This window comes from Camellia sinensis, chromosome 10, assembly GCF_055761805.1.
Source record: "Camellia sinensis isolate YWXY chromosome 10, ASM5576180v1, whole genome shotgun sequence".
In the NCBI taxonomy this organism is placed as follows: Eukaryota; Viridiplantae; Streptophyta; class Magnoliopsida; order Ericales; family Theaceae; genus Camellia; species Camellia sinensis.
Genome location: NC_138970.1, coordinates 22,162,493 through 22,186,158, shown reverse-complemented (window position 1 = coordinate 22,186,158; position 23,666 = coordinate 22,162,493). Strand labels below are relative to the sequence as shown.

The window sequence follows — 23,666 nt, the reverse complement described above, 5'->3', positions numbered from 1 at the left end:
GAAAAACAGAGTCCCGCTCGAGCTCAGGTTTCCCCGCTCGAGCGTACAGGCAAACAAAGGTACACGCTCGAGCGCAAACTTTCCCGCTCGAGCGTACTGTAAAAGTACTGGATGGGTGAAATCTCCGCTCGATGCCCGCTCGAGCGTGAGACCTGACTCCGCTCGAGCGCCCAATCCTCCGCTCGAGCGGACTGCAGAACAGTGCAGAGATGCTGGATGCTCGAATTCTACGCTCGAGCGGTACTTCATCCGCTCGAGCGGAAGTGCAAAATCTGGAAAACCCAGATTGCACCTCCAAGCTCAAAACCAAGTTGTTAACAACTCAAAACCGATCCTCTTGGGCTCATTTTCTGGAAAACTCTTATAAACACATGGAATAACATGATTCAAGCTCAATTTTGAGAAATCAAAGCCCAAGGGTGTTTAATTCAAACCAATTTCAAATCATTTTCAAGAACAATCTTCAAACATGACATGCATGATCTTAAATCATTTTCAAAGCTTCGATGCTGTTTCAAAAGAGCTCAAACCTTCAAAAATAAGATGAACTCATGGAGTATGACCAAAAGATGGACATGCATGTGATGAAACATGGAATACAACCTCCATACTCATCAATACTAACATGCATGCAAAGATTGAGCTTCAAATCAACAACAATGAGCCAAAATATGACTTAGTTCTACAATGAAGCATGAATCATGCAAGAATCAACTCAAAACATGAACAAGAAGACAATGGAGCTACCTTAAGTCTTGTAGTTCAAGAAGGGAGCTCAACCATGCAATCTCTTCAACAATTTCTTCAATTTCCAAACAATTCACAAGCAAAATTGAGATGAAATCAACTCCTCAAGTCTCTCTCTCTCTAAGGTCGGCTAGACAAGAAGAAATGGCTGATGAAATGTTCTACAAGTGTGTACATAAGGCTCAAGTGTGTGTATTTGAGTGGACCACTAAGGGTGGCAATTCGGTAATTAAGTCCAACTCTTTAATTAGCTTATTTAATCTAATTTAATCATACCTAATCAATTTTCAGATAATTGTACTATAAAATCACATAAATTGTGAGGGTCACGGAACATCAGTCGATTTCTAATTCGGCCGCCGATAAGGCCTTCAATTAGCAGATTAAACATACAAACAGGAACAGATAATCAAACAATCAAACAGATAGAATGCAATTTAACTAACATATACTCAATCAATTCGGTTTCCAATTTTCAGTCAGTCAGTTCAGTACTTTTGATCAGTTCAATTATCAGTCAGTTATCAGTCATTATCAGTTCCGTTTAACAGTAATCGGTGATTATCGGTAATCAATCAGTCCCTAATCAGTAAACAGTATGAGGGTTGTTACAGTCTCCCCTCCTTATAAAGAGTTTAGTCCTCTAAACTCGAGTTACCTTCATTCTGGAAGAAAACAGGATTCAGTGGAAACAGTTCAGGATATCGTTTGGCCATGTCATCTTCCCTTTCCCAAGTGGCATACACGCCACCGTGGTTTTGCCAATCAATTTTCACCAGCGGGATCTCTTTGTTCCTCAGTTTCTTGATCTGTCTGTTAACAATCTGTATAGGCCGTTCCTCGTAAGTGTAGTCATCACTCAACACTACGTGGGTAGGCTCTATTACATAGAACGGATCCCGAAGGTAGTCTCTCAACATAGAGATGTGGAAGACGTTTTGCATGTGCTCCATTTCGGGAGGAAGCGCAACTTGATACGCCACCGGATTGATTTTCTCAATGATCTCATACGGTCCGACGTATCTTGGTGCTAACTTGCCTTTGACTCCAAAACGAGTCTGGCCTTTCATTGGTGTCACTTTCACAAACACGTGATCACCCACTTCATACTCTCTGTCCCGTCTTCTGACATCTGCATAACTTTTCTGTCTACTCTGTGCAGTTTTCAGTCTTTGCTGTATCAGTTTCACTTTTTCAGTTGTTTCATACACAATCTCGGGCCCAAGCAAAGGCCCATCTCCAACTTCTGCCCAGCAAATTGGAGATCTACATTTTCTGCCATACAATGCCTCAAAAGGCGCCATACCAATACTCGAATGGTAGCTGTTGTTGTAGGCGAATTCAGCTAATGGCAGATGACTTTCCCAGTCTCCCTGAAAATCAAGGACGCACATTCTCAGTAAATCCTCCAGAGTTTGGATGGTCCTTTCTGATTGGCCATCTGTCTGAGGATGATAGGCACTACTCAGTCTCAGTTCAGTACCCAGTGCAGTCTGTAGGCTTTGCCAAAACCTCGATGTAAACTTCGAATCCCTGTCAGAAACAATAGACACAGGCACTCCATGCAGTCTTACAATTTCATCAATATAGATAACAGCCAATTTGTCCGCATTATAGATTGTCTTGACAGGTAAGAAGTGAGCAGATTTGGTTAGTCTATCAACAATAACCCAAATTGAATCCATACCTTTTCTGGAGCGAGGTAATCCAACGATAAAATCCATCGTGATATGCTCCCATTTCCACTCTGGTATGGGTAGGGGTTGCAATAGTCCGGCAGGTCGTTGATGTTCAGCTTTGACCTGTTGGCAATGAAGACATTTGGATACAAAATCAGCAATTTCTTTCTTCATTCCCGGCCACCAGAAATTCTGTTTCAGATCTTGGTACATTTTCGTATTCCCCGGATGGATAGACAATTTCGAATTGTGGCCTTCTTGCAGAACTCTTCTTTTCAGTTCAGTATCATTTGGTACACACAGTCTTTCTCGAAATTTCAGTACATTATTCTCAAATTTGAATCCCGGTCTCTGTTTAGATTCTCTTTCTTCGATGATCTTTTTCAAGAAGTCATCCAGTTGCTGTTTCTCTTTAACCTCTTCAATCAGTGCCGGTTGAGCAGAAATAGCAGCTAAGGTTCCACCTTGTCCTCTCAAAACAATTTCAATCTCAGATTTTTCAAGGTCACAAAGCAACTCTTTCTGTCCGGTGAGCAAACAAGCTAAGTTTCCAATCGACTTCCGGCTCAATGCATCGGCAACGGTATTGGCTTTTCCCGGATGGTACAATATCTGTAGGTCATAGTCTTTAATCAGTTCCAGCCATCTCCGCTGTCTCATATTCAGTTCTTTCTGTGTGAAGAAATACTTTAAACTCTTGTGGTCGGTGTATACTTCACATGTCACCCCGTACAGATAGTGACGCCAGATTTTCAGTGCAAATACTACTGCAGCAAGTTCCAGATCATGGGTTGGGTAGTTCTTTTCATGCGGTCTCAGTTGTCGGGAAGCATAAGCAATAACTCTCCCATTCTGCATTAAAACACACCCCAGACCCTTATGAGAAGCATCACTAAATACAGTATAACCATCCGTACCTGAGGGTAAGGTAAGAACTGGTGCAGTCACTAATCGAGTTTTCAATTCCTGGAACGCAGATTCTCTTTGGTCAGTCCAGTCAAATGATGTCCCCTTTTGTGTTAACTGTGTCAGTGGTAGGGCAATTTTGGAGAAATCTTTGACAAATCTTCTGTAATATCCAGCCAATCCCAAAAAGCTTCGGACTTCAGTCACATTTGTTGGTCTAGGCCAGTTCACTACAGCTTCAATTTTCTGTGGATCAACAGAAATTCCATCTTTGCTAACAACATGCCCCAAAAACATAACATGGTCAAGCCAAAATTCACATTTAGACAGTTTAGCATACAGTTTCTGTTCTCTTAAGGTTTGCAGGGCAAGTCTCAGATGATGTTCATGTTGTTCTACACTTTTGGAGTAAATCAGTATGTCATCGATAAATACAACGATAAAGTCATCAAGGTATGGTTTAAAAATTCTGTTCATAAGGTCCATAAAGGCAGCTGGTGCGTTCGTGACTCCAAAAGGCATAACTAGAAATTCATAATGTCCATACCTTGTTCTAAAAGCAGTTTTATCAATGTCTTCCGGTTTAACCTTCAGTTGATGATACCCCGATCTGAGATCAATCTTAGAAAACACTTGTGCACCCTGTAACTGATCAAATAAATCATCAATGCGTGGCAATGGGTATTTGTTCTTTACAGTTACCTTATTCAGTTCACGGTAGTCGATGCACAGTCTCAGTGAGCCATCTTTCTTCTTGACAAACAAAACAGGAACACCCCATGGCGAAGTGCTAGGTCTGATAAACTTTTTGTCTAACAGTTCTTGCAGTTGCACTTTCAACTCCTTCAGTTCAGTTGGAGCCATTCGGTAAGGAGCTTTCGAAGCTGGCTGTGTTCCCGGAATCACATCAACGGTAAATTCAATTTCCCTGTCAATCAAATCCCCTGGCAGATCATCTGGAAATACATCTGGGAATTCCCTGACTATAGGAATACAATTCACATCAGTTTTATCACTATTATCAGTAGACGCAGTCAGTACAGAACACAGATATCCTTTACATCCCTTTCTAATTAGTTTAACAGCCTTCACAGATGAAATCAAATACGGAGGAGGTACTACTCCATTCCCATTAAACACAAATTCAGGCAAACCAGGTGGACGGAAAACAACTTGCTTGGTCACACAGTCAATGGTGGCATGATATTTTTGTAACCAATCCATCCCCAATATTACGTCAAAATGATCAATGTTCAATGGCAGTAAATCAATAAACAGATGCATATCCCCAACAATGATTTCACATGCAGGGTACATATAAGCACATGTCATGGACCCTCCTACGGGTGATGATACGGCTAGCAGATAGTTCATAGGTTCTAAGGGTCTATTCAATTTCCGTGAGAAAGCATGCGATACATAAGAATGTGTAGACCCCGAATCAATCAGTACATATGCATTTTGAGTACAGATAGAGAGAATACCTGACACAACGGTCTCGGTATTCTGCACATCTCCCGGTACTAGTGCGAACACTCGGCCTTGCCTCACAGGCTCTTTCCCGGCAGCTTTAGGGTTAGGCTTTGGTGCTACAGTTGATGCTGCTGCGCTTGGTGCAGCTTTACTACTGGCTTGTGGAGCAGAGGGGCAGTCTTTAACCATGTGGCCCACCTTGCCACACCTGTAGCAGGCTCCAGATATTCTGTAGCAAACCCCTTTGTGCTTCTTGCCACACTCAGAACAGGGTGGTATGAAACCACTCCCTTGGCTGGGGCTAGTTGCCGACCCCGTATTCTGTTTCTTGTTGGCTGGGTTGTGCTTGCCTTTCTTGAATTTGAAACCCTGCCTTTTACCATGCCATTCAGTTGTTGGTGTTTCAGATTGCTTCACCGCTGCAATGTTCGACTCGGCCATCAATGCCCGGTCGAGAACACCCACAAAAGTCGGTAGTTTCAAAACATTTATTCGATCAAGTATTGCCACATTAAGGCCACCTTCAAATTTCCTGGCCTTCTTATATTCAGTATCCACCATATGCGGTGCATAACGGGCAAGTTCAGTAAATTTCGTTTCATATTCTGCAACGGACATTGTGCCCTGCTTCAGCTGTTCAAATTCGGTCACTTTCCTATCCCTAACACACTGAGGGAAATACTTTTCAAAGAAGGACTCCTTGAACTGAGCCCAAGTCATAACGGCATTTGTATCGCGAATCAACATCCACCACCTTCTAGCTTCTTCTTGAAGGGTGAAGGTAGCTAACAATACCTTGTTCGCTTCCGAGCACGGAAACACTTCAAATAATTTCTCTGTTTCCAGAACCCAAGCTTCAGCTTTTAACGGTTCAAGGCCTCCCTGAAAGGATGGCGGTTTCATTTTGCTGAACTTCTGGGTCAAAGCAATTATGTCCCCATCATTCACATTCGCATTAAGTTCCGGCTGTACCGGAGGAGGAGGAGGCTGTTGGTTCTGTTGCTCAAGTCTAGCAGTTATCAGTTCTATCATTCTTTCCATTCTTTCCATTCTTGCCTCGGTAGACGAGGATTCAGGTTCGTTTGCATTGTCCATTTCACTATGAGCAGTTATAATAGTTTTAAACATAAGCAGTCATTTGTTTAACAGTTCACCACATTAGCATGTATTCAGTCATAACATAACCACACACTTATCATGTTCATGAGATGCCCTAATGACTTTTCTAGGACACCCTATAGCTCATTTGGACACGTGTGTGCGGTATAACTCGTGGTTAAGTATCGCTCTGATACCACTCTGTCACGACCCAAACCCGGCCCTATGGGTTTAGTACCGTAACCGGCCAGTAATCCGAGATTACCGAAGGCCTGCTTAACAGTAATACAGTAAAACAGAGTACAGGGCCTGGCGGAAGCCAATACAGTAAATAAACAATGTCCAATGAGCCGTGACAGTCTGTATGCCAAAAAGGCTTTTCATGCATTCATACATAAACAGTACAGAAAGCATTCCGTCTGTACAACACAGTACGGTCTATACAAAATTTACAATCACACAGTACAGGGACCTAATCCCTGATAACAGTACGGTAACAGTCAGTCTATACAGAACAGTCAGACAGTATGGAGACAGGCGGGGGAAAAACAAACAAAACACCCCCAAGCCATAGCATGGCAACTCGGAACCTCGCAGTGAGGCACAAAGGCTGGCTTGACAAAACTGGAGTTACCCTGACGCTCCTAGCTGCGGTCTGGTGCCTGTACACCTACATATATATATGAGCAGTGAGCTAAAGCCCAGTGAATAACATAAAGCGTAAAGGGGTTTAGAATGAATGTCCTTACAGTAATGAAAAAGTTCATTTCAATCAGTAATTCAGTTGCTCAGTACAGTAAACAGTCATATGTGGTACATCCATTAGCATAACAGTAACTGTAGGTCTTAAAAGACCGAACAGTAATGATGGCCATCAGTCAGTAAACAGTAGTGGTTCCACGAGGGAACCGACAGAGATCTCTGTAACAGTAACAGTAACAGTATACAGTAGGTGCTAAGGATGCCACAGTACAGTTCAGAAATAAAGGACATACATTCATTCAGTTAACAGTAATCAGTTCAGAAAACAGTACAGTTCAGTTGTTCAGAAAATAATCATTTGTGAACATATCTTTACACAATCGTTACTCACAGAGTTCTGGGCTACAGTATGCTAGAGCGTGTCTCCCCAGTTGCCAACCCTACACAGTTCACAGGTTGAACACACACTAAGCTACACAGTTGGGCAATATCATAACTTAATCCCTAATTTGCCTTGGTGTGTTCTACAACGATATCCTCATCTAAATGCCTTAAACTAGGCCTAAGAATGCCTAGGATGGGATGAGGATGCAAAAATGCACATTTAAAAGCATTTTCAGGATTTTCAGAAAAACAGAGTCCCGCTCGAGCTCAGGTTTCCCCGCTCGAGCGTACAGGCAAACAAAGGTACACGCTCGAGCGCAAACTTTCCCGCTCGAGCGTACTGTAAAAGTACTGGATGGGTGAAATCTCCGCTCGATGCCCGCTCGAGCGTGAGACCTGACTCCGCTCGAGCGCCCAATCCTCCGCTCGAGCGGACTGCAGAACAGTGCAGAGATGCTGGATGCTCGAATTCTACGCTCGAGCGGTACTTCATCCGCTCGAGCGGAAGTGCAAAATCTGGAAAACCCAGATTGCACCTCCAAGCTCAAAACCAAGTTGTTAACAACTCAAAACCGATCCTCTTGGGCTCATTTTCTGGAAAACTCTTATAAACACATGGAATAACATGATTCAAGCTCAATTTTGAGAAATCAAAGCCCAAGGGTGTTTAATTCAAACCAATTTCAAATCATTTTCAAGAACAATCTTCAAACATGACATGCATGATCTTAAATCATTTTCAAAGCTTCGATGCCGTTTCAAAAGAGCTCAAACCTTCAAAAATAAGATGAACTCATGGAGTATGACCAAAAGATGGACATGCATGTGATGAAACATGGACTACAACCTCCATACTCATCAATACTAACATGCATGCAAAGATTGAGCTTCAAATCAACAACAATGAGCCAAAATATGACTTAGTTCTACAATGAAGCATGAATCATGCAAGAATCAACTCAAAACATGAACAAGAAGACAATGGAGCTACCTTAAGTCTTGTAGTTCAAGAAGGGAGCTCAACCATGCAATCTCTTCAACAATTTCTTCAATTTCCAAACAATTCACAAGCAAAATTGAGATGAAATCAACTCCTCAAGTCTCTCTCTCTCTAAGGTCGGCTAGACAAGAAGAAATGGCTGATGAAATGTTCTACAAGTGTGTACATAAGGCTCAAGTGTGTGTATTTGAGTGGACCACTAAGGGTGGCAATTCGGTAATTAAGTCCAACTCTTTAATTAGCTTATTTAATCTAATTTAATCATACCTAATCAATTTTCAGATAATTGTACTATAAAATCACATAAATTGTGAGGGTCACGGAACATCAGTCGATTTCTAATTCGGCCGCCGATAAGGCCTTCAATTAGCAGATTAAACATACAAACAGGAACAGATAATCAAACAATCAAACAGATAGAATGCAATTTAACTAACATATACTCAATCAATTCGGTTTCCAATTTTCAGTCAGTCAGTTCAGTACTTTTGATCAGTTCAATTATCAGTCAGTTATCAGTCATTATCAGTTCCGTTTAACAGTAATCGGTGATTATCGGTAATCAATCAGTCCCTAATCAGTAAACAGTATGAGGGTTGTTACAATGCTGCCTTATAAGTAGTTCCACTACGCCATCACTTGCAGTTGAGCTTCCCTCCTGTATTTAAATTTGAATATGAATAACCGTTGAAGCCACGTCACCTTGTATCTCTTTACTGATCTAGTGTTACTCAGATCACGTGAGAACCAATATTCACCGCCACGTGTACGATCAGGATCGAAGACTTGAATCATCTTCCCATAATACCCTTATTCTGCCACGTGTCGAATTGTAACTGGCTTTTACAAAATATGTAGCCAACACATATATTATGACATTGTTATAATTTATTGTAATTGTTATGATATTTGGAAAAAATTATGATTCTTTCATGTAACTTGTTGGATGACCGGTTTAACAAGTAACTTTTTATGATGTGACACAATATAGATCACACAATAGTTGCGTATCATATGTCGTTTCAGAAGGTGCAAGTAATACTATTGTATACACCCTCAAAAGTGTAAACTATATGCAAGGTAGGACATTTGTGGGGTTGATTACTACAAATGTCATAACTTATTATTTCTCAATCATAACTAAAAAAAATATCAAAAAAATTAAAAAAAAAAAAAAAAATCATAACTAAACACATTTTGAGTCATAGCCAAAACAATGTCATAATCAATGTGACAATGTGTATAACCAAGTCATAACAAGCATCACACTAATAAGTTATAACTAACACCACTAAAATTTATTTATATATTCAAGATATGAAGAATCATTACAATAACAAAAAAAAATTAAAAATATAGTCTAATTTGCTTATGATATAACAAATCTAGATTACAACAAAAGAAAAAAATATTAAACTTATAATACAAAATAAAATTTAAACAATTACAGAAAAGAATTAATTAAATAGTATTTTATTGTATTTTTAAATGGGTTTGGCTTCTCTCTAGTTTGTGAATGAACTGAAGAGTGTTGTTGGGCTCGTGGGAGCCTACCACGGGTCTCGTTTGATAATCCGAATCGTTGAATGTGTAGATCTTGTAGAGTACTATACGCTTTTAAAAAATCACATTGATTGGATATCGATAGTTATGTGATCAAATCAGTTTTATATATAAAAAATTGACGGCGAAAAAATAAACAGTTGTCAGAAATCTAATCCGATGAGATAGCTATCGATATCTGATCAACGTAATTTTTTACAGACATATAGTACTCAACTAGTTCTACATATTGAACTGTTCAGATTATCGAAATAGGACCCGTGGTGCGTTCCCACGAACCCAACAACACCCTCCAATCCAATCACGGACGGGAAGGAAGCCAGACCCTTTTTAAATATAGAACTAATAAGCATTCATAATTTACTATAACCTTTCAGTTTAGATTGTGAACTTAGATTAGTTGAATTAAATTCTTTTTTTTCAGTTTCCAAAAATAGTTAGGGTTAGGTGAGAATTTTTTATATAACTTAAACCTTACACGAAATAACAAGTTAGACTAATATGATTTTTTTTTCCCATTGAAGTTATGTATTTTTTTGTTACATATTTTAGATTCATTCCGTTAATATATATAATTATATGTTATAATTTTTTTCATTTACGATATGAATTGTTTGTTACATATTTTAGAGTCATTCTATTAAAAAATATATATAATAATTATAGGGAAATTTATTAAAAAATAATTTTTCAAATGTTTGTATTCCAATTAGCCCACAAGATATTCTTTTATTCTAATAAGTTCTATTATTTAGACATTTGATCTACGAAATCCTAATTCTCATATTTAAAATATTTTATGGACATTTTTACTTTTACAAATATTTTTTGAACGGTTAGTAATTTGGTGATGTAAACATTCATATTTTACAATATAAATATTCACATTGACATGTTAACATTCGCTTTGATGGTGTGAACATTCACATCACGAAATATTCATATTGTAAATGTAAATATTATTAGGGGTGTTTTGATAACTATGTCACTCATAGGACTTATTGGAACATAAGAAAATAATGTGGGCTAAATAGAACATAAGTAGGTGAAAAGAGATTTATGAAAAAGTGTCCCATAATTATATGTTATATTTTTTTTAAATAAGGAAATATAATTGAGCTGAAATCAAATATTTTATGAATAATTTTATTTAGTAGAGATTCATTTCATAAAATTTAACTTGTAAAAAAAAATTTAACTTCTCCACACACTTGGTACTTTTAACTAAGAGCGAAAGTTTTAATATGAAACATTAAATAGACACAAACCATAAATGACATGATACAATAAAATACAAAAAATAAATAGATTAAATTAGTATTGAAGTAATTATGACATAAATTTAAAATAAAACCACATGATATTTAATTGTGATCCCTAAATTTTATCAAAATTTGGAGGCTGAAGCAACTATTGACTGACCCTAAAGCGAGGTAATTAAAATTATAAGAACTAAAATGACAAAAAGACTAAAATATAAAAACTACAAATATAATTTGCACTAAATCTTTTCTTATATAATTGCATTGACTATATATAGTGATTAACTAAAAACTTGCCTAGATGCTAACTTAATTGTAGCCTACATAACCCAGTTTACACTTCATTTATTGGGAAATTTTAACATACACTCCCTTTAAAAAGGTGTATCATATATATCTATAGTTATGTCATTTTCGATTTTAATCAATTTTTTTCTTAAGATATGACATTATTTTAATTATGTCTCATGTTGGGTTTAGTTATGACATTTTTTTTTTAATTATGACTCCTAAAATATGAAATTATATCTTTTTTTTTTTGTTATAAGATGCATACGATGTACACCCTTTAAAGAGTGTGCTCTATAATGTTTCCCCCATATTATTTTGGCAAGTTGGCAAAAAGTCAAAAAGTTACTCAAAAAGTTAAAAAGTTATCACTATTCACCAAAAGTCAAAAATTACGACTGCACAACTCCCAATCATAATTTTTCTCTACACACTAATTTATATAATTTTTTAATACACATTTTTCCATAAAAAGTCAAAAAATTAACCCAAACATCTATATTTTTTCCTCAATTTTTTAATCTAAAAAGACAAAAAGTATACTTATTTAGGATATCTCAAATTTAATATCTCAAGTTATTATTAGAACAAAATAAATTATAACCCATTTTACATAAAATTTATAATGTTTAATTGAATCGCTATTTATTCATTTATGATCTGGACAAAATGAATGAACGATTAAGGCCTCGTTTAGGAACAGACTAATTTAGTAACTTTTTGGTTATTTAGCTAAAAAGGTAGCTAAAAAAAACTTGTATGTTTGGGATGACTTTTTGACTAATTACGAAAAGATGTGCAAAAAGTAGAAAAAAATAGAATCTTTAACTTTTTTGTATGAGTTATTGACTTTTTGATTAATTTAGTAACTTTTTGACTTTTTGACCAAAAAAATAAGTTCCCAAACGGGACCTAAGTCAGTTTACCAAAGTTAAAAAGATATTTTGAGTAAATATTTTAAAATTGAAACTACTCAAATATATCACTTTTAAATTGCTCGGCAGACAATTTGACTTAATAATTATGTAGCACTTTACATGGTATAAAATTTGAAACTCAATTTAATTCTTTTTATGATAATTGATTTATTTCTTCCTCCTCATTATGGAGTTGTTGAGCTTGGTGGGTTGACAAAAAACAGAATGATGAAGGTTGCGTTTGGTAGAGTTTTGTAAATATGATTTGAAAGCATGAGTTATATTTTGAGTTTGTGAGTTGTGGAATTATGATTTGAGTGTAGAAAATTTGTTTGGTTATAGTTTTTGAATAGAATGTTGAATTGAGTGTGAAATTGAGTTTTGAAAGTTTGATTTGCCATGTGAAGTAAGAAAATTTGTTTGGTTATGAGTTTTGGAAAGAGTTTTCAAAACTTAATTCAAATTGTTATAACTCATAACAAAACACACTACTTTCACACTATTAAAAATTCTGATCAACACTCATAACCAAACTCTTTTTTAAATTCAATTAAAAAATTTTATTATTAACAGAAAATAACATTAATCAATTTTTTAATTGAAAATATTACAAAGGAAATATTTTTTTTTTTCAAAATAAATATTCAAAAAATTTAAATCATAAATATTTAAATAATCTAAAAATTTAATAAGTACAAAATTAAAATAAATATTCAAAAAATTTAAATAATTTAAAATGTTAATATTTTAAATTTAAAAACAACTCTACACTCAAATCGTAACCAAACACATAAAATAAAACTCAATTAAAAAATTATTTTTAAAACTCATAACCAACACATAACTCGAAACTCCATACTACTTTCACAATTCTACACTCAAATTATAACCAAATATATAACAACAAAATTAAAATATTTAAAAATAATTTTATAAAATAGAGTTTGAATTTATTTTTATAAAATATTTTAAATTTTAAAAAATTAAAATCATAATATTTTGAAATTAAAATATTTAAAAATATTTAAATATTTAAAAAATTAAAATATTGATTTGAATTAAGTTTTGAAAAGAGTTTTGAATTACGTGTTTGATTATGAGTTTTGAAAAATAATGATTATGTTTTAAATTGAGTTTTAAAAAATGAGTGTAGAATTATGATTTGAAAGCTCAAAACAAATAACACACAAAAATTAATAGATAGAATTATAATTCGAAACTCTTACCAAACGGAGCCGAATTTTCTCTACTTTTTGCTCCATGTGAGTGGGCTCCACCTCAATGATTTATTACAATATATAAATATTAAAAAAATAATATAAAAGTCTATTTTTTTAAATTTAATAATTTATTAATAAAATAATTAATTGATAATTAAAAAATAATTAAGAGAAAATTTATTTAAATATTTTAAGAAAATGCCACGTTACTAAATCTACAAAGTGAATTTATTTTTTTGACCTGAATAACAATACTTATAAATATTTTAGGAATAAACATTTTTACCGTCAAAAGTGAAAATATTATTACTAAAAATATTAAGGTCCCAATTTCAACCAAATATTTTTACCTTCGAAAGTGAAAATATATTATTACAAAAAAAAAAATATTGGGCTGCAAATTCAATCGGTAGGAAAAGGTGGTCCGAGAAAGTAAAAAAGTGGCGGCTAGTGATGAAATTTTAAAATATCACTAGCACTACTAGAAATATGATTATTTGCGTCTAATTTTTTGCGACTGACTGTTTAACCGTCGCAAAAAAAAAAAAAATTGTCTTAAAATCTCATTTTACTTGAACACCCCCCCCCCCAAAACAAAAAACGTGAAACGTAAAACGTGACCTATGTCCAATTTTTTCCTAATTTCCCAAATCTGAACTCTCTTTCTTCTCTCTCTCTCTCTCTCTCAAAATCTGTCTTGCTCGACTCTTTCTTTTGAATCTCCACGCTCTCTCTCACTCGAATCTCACTGTCTCTCTCGCTCGACAGTGAAGATTTGAAGATTTGATTTCAAAATTTGAAGATTTGAAGATGCTGTTGATGAAGATTTGAAGCCAAATATTTGAAGATTTGAAGATTTGAAGATGCTGTTGAAGAAGATTTCGATTGATTCATAATCGAGATTCATAATCGGTAAGCCTAAACACTTCTCTTTGTCTTCTCTGTAACGTTTGACACATCTTCATCGATTCATCGTCATCGCTCGAATCTTACTCTCTGTAATGACACATCTTCATCGCTCGAAATTGTTTTGTTTAGGTAGCCACTAAAAGACAGATTTAATTTAACCAAGTTAACATGAATCAAATAAATTTATAACGCTGTGCTAGACCAGGTTTGCAGGCAACAAATGAGTGTAAGTAAACCATATATTCACAAAAGAGAGCAAGGTTTTCAAGGAAATCATGAATGTGGAAATGTATAAACCAGAAATGGAGAGAGTTGGTTGACTTATAACTAATAACTTGTCTATAACAGAAAGGAGAGACAATAATGGTTGAAATTATATTTACAAACTTCTTATGCAAAAGAGGGAAAATGATATGAATGGAACTATACTATGCAGAAACGAAATTGATAGAAGGTAGTCGTTGTTAGTTCAAGGGTTTTCCAAGGAAAGGAAAAAAATTAGTCAAAGCCTCAAAATTAATGTCAAGAAAACATATCAAAGAAAATAAGGAATTTCAGGGCATCACAAAGTTGAAGCAATAGCTGTTCAAACTGAAAAACACAGGCCATGTGGCCTAATCAAGCCAAACTGCTAGCCTTCCTGAGAATTTGTGAAATCAATTAGGAGGGAAAATTTGAGTTTTATCACTAGCAAAACTAAGAAAAACAATCGAAATCCAATTCACTTCTCTTTAGCATAATTCCAAAGACATTGAGAGAAGTGCAAACACTGCAGAAGTCTAAGACTTTATGCGTTGTTCACTTCAAGATACTCTCACAAACAAATTTTAAAAAAGCATGTCCAAATTCTTTTGAAGAAGAGTTTTTTTTAATCCCCATGCAACCCTTGAATAGTTCACCTATATGATTCGACCAAAGCTTCTAGAGAAACATAGATAATTGCAATTCACTACCTACTCATCCACACAGCCAATAGCATAACTAGTTCCATTGTTATTAACTTGCATGTGGTCTATTACACTTCAGAAGCTTTGGAATCCCATCAGCTTTCCACTGATTAGTTTGGAAAAAGCAAAAGAAAACTCGTTTGTTTTTCATGTGTTTTACATCTTTGAATCATCTATAATTCAATTTTTGTAAACTAACATATTGATGTATTGTGGTCAATAAGATACCCAGGAAAAAGCAAATTCAAAACAATCATAAAAATGTGAAAGTTGGCCGGGTTCAAAGCTATGCTACATGGACTTAGGTGCGAATATCGGGTGTGGGTGCATGTTCAAGCGTTATATCTTCCTAAACCTAAATTTTAAGATATATACATCCAAAAGTTGGGATGGGTACGGAGACACGTCTTAAACACTCAAATATTATATAATATTTTTAGATAAGATGTGAATTATTTAAAAATGTACTTCAAATTAAATAGGATTTAGGTAAAATTATGAAATTTATCTCTTTTATTCGTGTGAGAAGTAAGAAATATTTCTTTACTTGCAAATACAATCATCTGGAGGAGTTGACAAATCCAAACAACACATTCAACACCTTAAAAAGATCCTTGATCAGTTGCATTTTTGTCTGCTAAAAACAGATTACACTTACTGCTTGTTTTCAGAATTCCTATTGATAGCAGAATTATGGGCATTTAACAGAGTTTTAGTTGTTACTTTGAAGAAATGCCATGAAGTAAATATATAAGGATATTTAAGCTTGAAAAATGAGACTTCCTTCAAGAAATACCATGTACAGTCTACTATAGAGCTTATATATTTGCTACCAATATGTTGAATTTTATTTTATTATATATATATCTCTCTTACAATGTAGTTGTGAAGTTGTAGTATGGAGCATTTAGACACTGAACCAAATGTGGTGGCTGATTTTACCATCTTACATTTTTTAGCCTGGTAGTAAGTAGTCATCACCAATGGAAAACTGTGTGAAATCTTGCTATTGGTCTTAAAAAAAACAAGGATTACAAAAAAGATATGCCTGATTCTCACTATCTATTTAGGTTTGGGGTTCGAGCTTATGGAGAAGCGTTGATTGCCCAGCTGTTCTAACCTAACCTACTGATCCGCTAACATCACTAAGGAAAACCCAAATCCCAAATCAATAAATGGATTTGAGAACTGAACAAACAAACAACCTATAAACAACCTCCAAATTTCATTCCTATTAATATACTTGATTTTCATTCCTATAAATATACTTGAGTGTATTAGTCTAGGCTGATATTTATAACTATGGTCTGAATACTCTTTTGCAATTCATATTAAGGTAAAGCAGTCGAAATAGAGAATCTCCTTAAAGTAGAAAACATTACATTCTCTTGCAGGCCAATCATGCATATCACATTTCCTATTGGTGCAATGTCAATGTTATTGTGATACTTTTTGAACTATAATATGCAATTGTTATTGTGATACTTTGCAAACTCATTCTTTTTATGGATGTGTACAAAAACAGTTAAAGAAATAGAAAGATGGACAAGAATTGGATTGATTTGCCAAATCGGATGTCAATTGAATACGTGAATGGGATTGATAATTTCTTGAGATTTGCATACAAAAATAGAGATGAAAGTTTATCGATTAGTTGTCCATGTCGATTTTGTAGTAATCAATACAATTTTTCACGAGAGGTTGTAAGGGAGCATCTTATTTCCAATGGGTTCGTAAAAAAGTACAAAAATTGGATTCATCATGGGGAATCCTATGTCCAATTACATGGTAACCAAGAAAACCAAACATTAATGGCGGATTCAGTGACTAGAGATGATGTGGTTGGGATGGTACAAGAGGCCCTGGGAATTCCACATATGGGTGTTGAGAATGATGAACCAACTGCAAGTGATCCAGACCAAGCAGGGGCAAGTGATCCTGCCCAAGCAGGGGCAAGTGATCCAAGCCATGTAGAGGAAGATGATCCGGTTCAGATAGGGGCAAATGACGAAACTTTGAAATATTTTAAACTTTTGGAAGATGCACAAACTGATCTGTACCCGGGGTGTCACAAATTTACTTCATTATCATTCATTGTTCGAATTTTGCATATGAAGGTGCTCAATCAATGGACTGACAAGTCCGTTGACATGTTACTTGAACTTTTGAATGAGGCTTTTCCTACGGGCACAAAACTTCCAAGCTCATATTATCAAGCTCAGAAGGTTACTACAGATTTGGGTTTCACATATGAGACTTTTGATGCTTGCCCCAATAGTTGTATGTTGTTCAGAAAAGAGGATACAAAGCTTGATAAATGTGTTATATGCAGTAGTTCTAGATGGAAACAAAATGGTGGTGTTGGAAATGATGAAAGGGAATCTGGTAAACGGGTAGCAGCAAAACAGATGAGGTATTTCCCTTTGAAGCCACGGTTGCAGAGATTGTTTATGTCATCGAAAACGGCAAAGCTCATGAGATGGCATGCGGAAGAACGAGTTGATGATGGTGTGTTAAGGCATCCTGCTGACTCCCTCGCATGGAAGGACTTTGATCGGCGAAACACTTGTTTTGCTAGTAATAGTCGTAATGTACGTCTTGGGTTAGCAACAGATGGATTCAACCCATTTAGATCAATGAATATAGTTCATAGCACTTGGCCAATTGTGTTGATTCCGTATAATTTACCACCATGGATGTGCATGAAACAACCAAATCTGATTTTGTCTGTGCTGATTGATGGGCCAAAAGGACCTGGCGATAAGATCGATGTGTATTTGCAACCATTGATTGAAGAGTTGAAGGAATTATGGGATGAAGGTGAACAAACATTTGATGCATCAACCAATGAAATGTTTCAATTGCATGCAGCTTTGTTATGGACAATCAGTGACTTTCCTGCCTATGCCAACTTATCAGGATGGAGTACGAAAGGTGAATATGCTTGTCCTTGCTGCAATGTGAAAACTCAATCATATTGGTTGAAGCATGGTAGGAAGTATTCATACATGAGTCATCGTCGTTTCTTACCAGTTAATCATAAATTTCGAAAGGATAAAGTATCATTTGATGGTAGTCGAGAATGGAGACTAAAACCTCAAATTTTATCTGGATCTGAGACGTTGCATCAGTTGGAATCAGAAGGTGTCCTTAGTCAGTACAAGAGGAATGACCTGAAGGAAATGTTCAGGAGACAAGAAGAGAGGGAAAATAACGGAAGAAAAGGCCATAATTGGAAGAAAAAAAGTATATTCTATGAATTGTCGTATTGGGAGCACAACTTAATAAGACACAATCTCGATGTGATGCACATAGAGAAAAATGTCTGCGATAATATATCGTGGACAATACTAGGAGTTGGAGGAAAATCCAAAGATAATGTGAATGCTCGACGTGATTTACAAGAAATGAATATCAGAAAACCATTGCACTTGCAGTCAAGAGGGTTCAATAAAGTTTATGTACCTCCTGCACAATTCACAATGATCAATGATGAGAAAGATATGTTTCTCAAAGTACTCAAGGAAGTAAAAGTACCAGACGGTTATGCATCCAATATCTCGCGACATGTGCGCTTACAAGATAGAAGTATTTGGGGTCTTAAGAGCCATGATAGTCATATTTTGATGCAACAACTTATTCCTTTAGCTATACGGAGGTCCTTGCCTAAGAATGTGATTGAACCATTGATTGAGTTGAGCACTTTTTTTAGACAATTGTGCTCCAAAGTGAATCGTACAAGTGATTTGGAATATATTCAGGATCGTATAGCAATAACTCTTTGTCATCTTGAAAAAACTTTTCCACCATCTTTCTTTGACATAATGGAACACTTGCCTATACATCTTGCTGATGAAGCTTTGATCGCTGGAGCAATACAGTTTCGATGGATGTACCCGATTGAAAGGTTTCTTCTTACATTGAAACAATATGTGCGTAATCGAGCTCATCCAGAGGGCTCAATAGCTAAGGGGTATTTGATGGAAGAATGCATGAACTTTTGTTCTCGCTATCTCCTTGATGTGGAAACCAAATCTAATCGACCGAGGAGAAACAATGAAGGTGATAACAACATGGGTCGAGCTGTAGGCGAAAGTACAACATTTTATCTTAATGATAATGAATTACAACAGTGTCACCGATATGTGTTGTTCAACACAAGTTCAGTTGCACCGTTCATAAGGTAATTTATCACTTTCCTAGTATTGTAAAATTCTAAAGTGAAATCTATATGATATTTACTATTCTCTTCCAATTTACACAGCAAACACCTTGAAGTCATTAAGAGCAAAATGCCACGTGCAAGCGATCATCAAATTCAATCTGAGCATTTCGAAACATTCTACACTTGGTTTAAGGACCATGTATGTATTTAGACATTTACATATCTCAGTTGGAATGTGATGCATGTTGATATAAAGGAGAATATTTGGCAAGAGGTGAAGGTATATAGTTTTCCCTTTTGCTAATTACGGTTAGGGTTTATGCTTAGATTTTTGAATTTTTCCAAGTTATTAGTTATTTGATTTATGATTTCTTGTTAATTGTGTTTAGTTATTAATTATTAGCTTGCTTGTGCATTTGTGTATGCTCTATAATTATGAGGATGAAATTGGCTTTCAATTTGTGCTTTGTAGGACAACTTGGTATACTGTCCAGATGAATTCAAGGAGGTTTGCATGCGACTTTGTAGGACATCGTGGAAAGATCATAAAAGCAAGACAAAGTCCAAGTATTGGGTTCCATTCAAGAATGATCCGGACATTGCTTCTAGAGTACCTAGTAACATAGTGCCAACCCAGTGGAGGAAACTTGTACAATATTGGGCGAGTAAAGAAGTGCAGGTATATGTATTATTTATAAAATTTTAATTAATGTTTTAATGATAAATAACTAATGTTTGATATTCTAACCAATGTTATAGGCGATTGCTAAGAAGAATTCTTCTAATCGGGGATTTCGTGGGCCTCCACATACGACCGGAAGGACATCTTTCTCAGATATTCGTTTCAATGTATTGATCTTGTGGTTGCACCTAAGGCATCATCTGTGACTACAATTGCTGCTGTAGCTGCAGCCGCAGACGCACCTAGTGCACTTGGTGTGACACTTGTGGCTGCAGTTGTGGCTGCACCTAGTGCTGCATTTTTTACTTATTATGTTGTGAAGACTTGAGCTCCTAACTTGCAAAAAAATGCAGATGACACATAAAGGAGAGCGAATAGATAAGATGAGTCTCTGGAAGAGGGAACACAACCTGAATGATCCTGATGTGGTAGCAATTGTGGTATGTCTATGGTTTACATGTTTTTACACATATTTTGCTTTTTACTAAACATTGTCCTTATGTTTTCAAAATGTAGGAGGAATATAATGCGCATCTTTGGAAAGTTCCTAAGGAGCAACATACGATTGAGTATTGCGATGGGATTTACCATAAAATCCTTGGGAAGGATGGACATGGGTATTGCAAGACCTATGGGAGAGGAGTGCCCTGGAGTGCGGTGTATGCGCGAGGAAGCGGCCCATCCCAATCATTAGCAGCCCCTTCATTTATTGATGAGATCACACAGCGTGTGACACAAGACGTTGAGTCTAGGTTCACTACGATGATCAAGAACCTAACGGCACGTGTTTTGTTCTTAGAGTCACAGGGTATGGCTGGGAGTATGAGCTTGAGAGAGGTGCAATACTTACAAATTGACGAATTTTACGTTTTATCAATTTGCATATATACATATGGAAATTATTAACACATTATACTAACATATTGTAGGTGTCAGATGCATCTAGTGGGCAGCAAGCTTCAAAAGAAAATGAATAGGTATGCCACTCTACTATATTTCTGCATGTATTTATGATATGTGCATGCAGGTGTATGTATAAACCACATGTATGTATGCATGCGTATGTGAAAATTTATGGGCAGTACAGAAAGTGGGAAGGGTGATATTAAGGGATGAAACTACTCCTGATCTAGTAGATACTTTAAACATGCTAGCCTCACTTCCATAAGCTTCTGTAATGTTATTTCAACTTGGGTTGAATGAAATTCAAGTCAAATGAGGATCACTCTCGTGTTTTTTTGTTTTTTGTGTTAAGATGGGTCGATCAATTCGCCATCAAAAATTAATTAATTAGCATAACAAAAAAATAATTGTAAACTTGGATTTCAAATAACTCGTCTGAAGATTCCACCTCTTATCAATGATTTCAAATAAGTCGTTTGAAGTTGTCGATATTTATCATTAAATTGAAGAAATTTTTTATAAGTTATAATTTATGTTGTAAAACTATTTCTAATCCTAATAAATACTAACAACATTATCTATGGAATCACCTTTTATCCCTCTGCTGTTAAGTGTGTTTGCCCCTGCTTCTGTTTGTTGCTCTGCTGCATCTGTGTTGTATTATGCTTTTATGGTGTTTATGTTGTTACCTGGTACATCTGTAATCTGGTAATCTGTGTTGGGGCTGCTTGTGTGTGGTGAATATTATCACTTTGGTGTCTTTTACCTTGGTGCTTGCTCTGGTGCTGATTGTTCTGCTACAACACTGCTGTCTTCATAGCTATGTTGTACTGTATCTATTTGTGCAAGCTCTGCTATTGCGTATTTCTGTATCTGCAGCAGTTTAAGGTCTGCAGTTGAGGGCTACTAACTAGTTGGTACCTTGGTCTGCCACCATTTGCTGTGACTTGTTCTGTCATTGGCTGGTTGATGTTTTGGTGTTTTGGGTGGCTTTTGGAGTCTGCTGGTGTGCTGGTTTGCTGGCTTGGGTATTACCTGCTCCAGTGCTGGCTATGTATCTATCTGTCTCAGTGGTAGTATGCTGGTTTCTGTCCTGTCTGTGTTTCTATGTATCTATCTTGCTTTGCTGGTTTGCGTAACATCTTCTGGCCTGCCACCATTGGCTGGGAGCAAACTCTGCTTCACTTTGTGCCTCTATGCTGTGTATCTACTAGATCTGCTGTCTAGTTTTTGTGTATTTGTTGGTCCCTTACCTATTTAACCCTAATTTTATTATATTAAGGGATGAATGGCTTATGTTATATTAAGGGATGAAACTACTCCTGATCCACAATCAATTATTTTTTGGGGAGGAGAGGGGTAATTTATAGCTGGAACAAGGAACCAGATTTGTTTCTCTTATTGTGTATTGGTGTTGGGATCTCTAATACTTTTGTTTGCTTACTTAGATTAGATGTGAAATGCTCATCCATTTTGCAGGGTTACTATGTTTTCAGCCAGAAGTTGAAGCATGTTGTTCGCCTTCCATTTGCCACCACTGCATATGGTATGTATTTTAGTTCTTCATTATTGTTCCCACAGGTTTCATTTTCTCAACTATGATGGCGGTAAGAGATCTTTTTTTAATGCTATATAGTTGAAAATATGGCACAATCAATTGTTGTAGGAAATTATATTCATGTTATTAGGTATCAAATTCTGTACTCCATATTACTTGTTTGATCTTTACAATTTTGAAGATCTATTTGATGATGATAAAATACTGCAACAGACTTGCATACTTTGCTTTAGGAAATATGGGAAAAATTGCTTTAGTGGATTATGAAGGTTGTACTTTGATGATGAAATGGAATTATACTCTGATCGATAAATGGTTTAAAATTTTCGTTGGCGTAGCATACAATTTAGGGATCTCTTTGCACCAAAATCATTTGTTGCTCATTTATTTGTGTTAGCACGTGGTATTCTTAAAAAATTTATTGATAAGTAGTTAGTGTAAAAAAAATTATGAGACCCAATTTTATTAACTGTATGACTTATCAAATGGTGGGCCTTATATTATATTTGGTGCTGGTGTGATGAGATTAGGATGTTATTGTAATCACTAGGCATCTTCCAATAGCTGCCTTTTGTAGACCCTAGTGCTTCCCAGCTGCTTTCTCTAGATCTTGATAACTGGAGTTTTGGGCTCCTTTTTGATGTCTTGCCTAGAAAAATTACTAGGATTCTTCCCCTATAAAAACCATGTACTTTACCCCTAAGGTTTTTTTTTATGCATTTCAACATTTCGAAAGTGATTTTTTACGTTACGGGCATTTTATGTACTACTTCAAATATATATGTACCTGATGGAAGAATTTTGTGCACGGGTAATTTTAACTAATTTAATTATTCAGATTGCATCTTTGCAGGTGGTTGCAGGTATGACCGGTAAAAAACAAGGGTAGTATGGATATTAGAAGTAAGCAATGATTTGTCTTATCCTGCCTCCATTCCCCTTCCCCTCTTACTCTGATTAGAGATTGGAATAAGATTTTTTTATCATGTGAGAACAAAGAATTATTGTTGCTACTGGTTATTCACCTTTATTTTTGCTTGTGGATTTTAATGCTGTTAACACATGTGGTTTCTTATGCTATCAATCGGAATTGGATGAGCTCCATAAGAAGCTTAGTTCTGCATGTTTGGTTGTCTTTACTTGATTGCATTTTTATGTCTTCTCACAATGATGTTCCCAGTCCTTTAAAGGCCTCGTGTTAGATCTTAAACCTTTAGTTCATCATTTGGGCTTTGAAATGCTTGTGCTTCATTGACATGCCTT

The 23,666-nt window shown here is 35.8% G+C and overlaps 2 protein-coding genes across 6 annotated transcripts; both read left to right on the top strand.

Moving 5' to 3' along the window:
• Positions 1-16,636: 16,636 nt before the first annotated feature.
• Positions 16,637-19,471, top strand: LOC114268718 (uncharacterized). The gene is made up of 2 exons (XM_082889865.1): positions 16,637-19,278; positions 19,360-19,471. The coding sequence occupies exons 1-2, from the start codon at positions 16,637-16,639 to the stop codon at positions 19,469-19,471; spliced, it is 2,754 nt and encodes a 917-aa protein (XP_082745991.1).
• A 7-nt stretch (positions 19,472-19,478) lies between these two features.
• On the top strand, positions 19,479-23,526 carry LOC145789188 (uncharacterized). 5 transcript variants are annotated; one of them, XR_014341795.1, is made up of 8 exons: positions 19,479-19,540; positions 19,733-19,939; positions 20,020-20,109; positions 20,296-20,382; positions 20,459-20,750; positions 20,872-20,919; positions 22,325-22,391; positions 23,257-23,526. XR_014341795.1 is itself a non-coding variant. In XM_082891034.1 (7 exons), the coding sequence occupies exons 1-6, from the start codon at positions 19,499-19,501 to the stop codon at positions 20,886-20,888; spliced, it is 735 nt and encodes a 244-aa protein (XP_082747160.1). In that variant the 5' UTR covers positions 19,479-19,498; the 3' UTR covers positions 20,889-20,919; positions 23,257-23,526. The 5 variants fall into 5 exon arrangements, 3 of the variants coding, with proteins under 3 accessions (XP_082747160.1, XP_082747159.1, XP_082747158.1); XR_014341794.1 differs by having other exon boundaries at positions 20,459-20,779; XM_082891034.1 differs by lacking the exon at positions 22,325-22,391.
• The last annotated feature ends 140 nt before the right edge of the window (positions 23,527-23,666 follow it).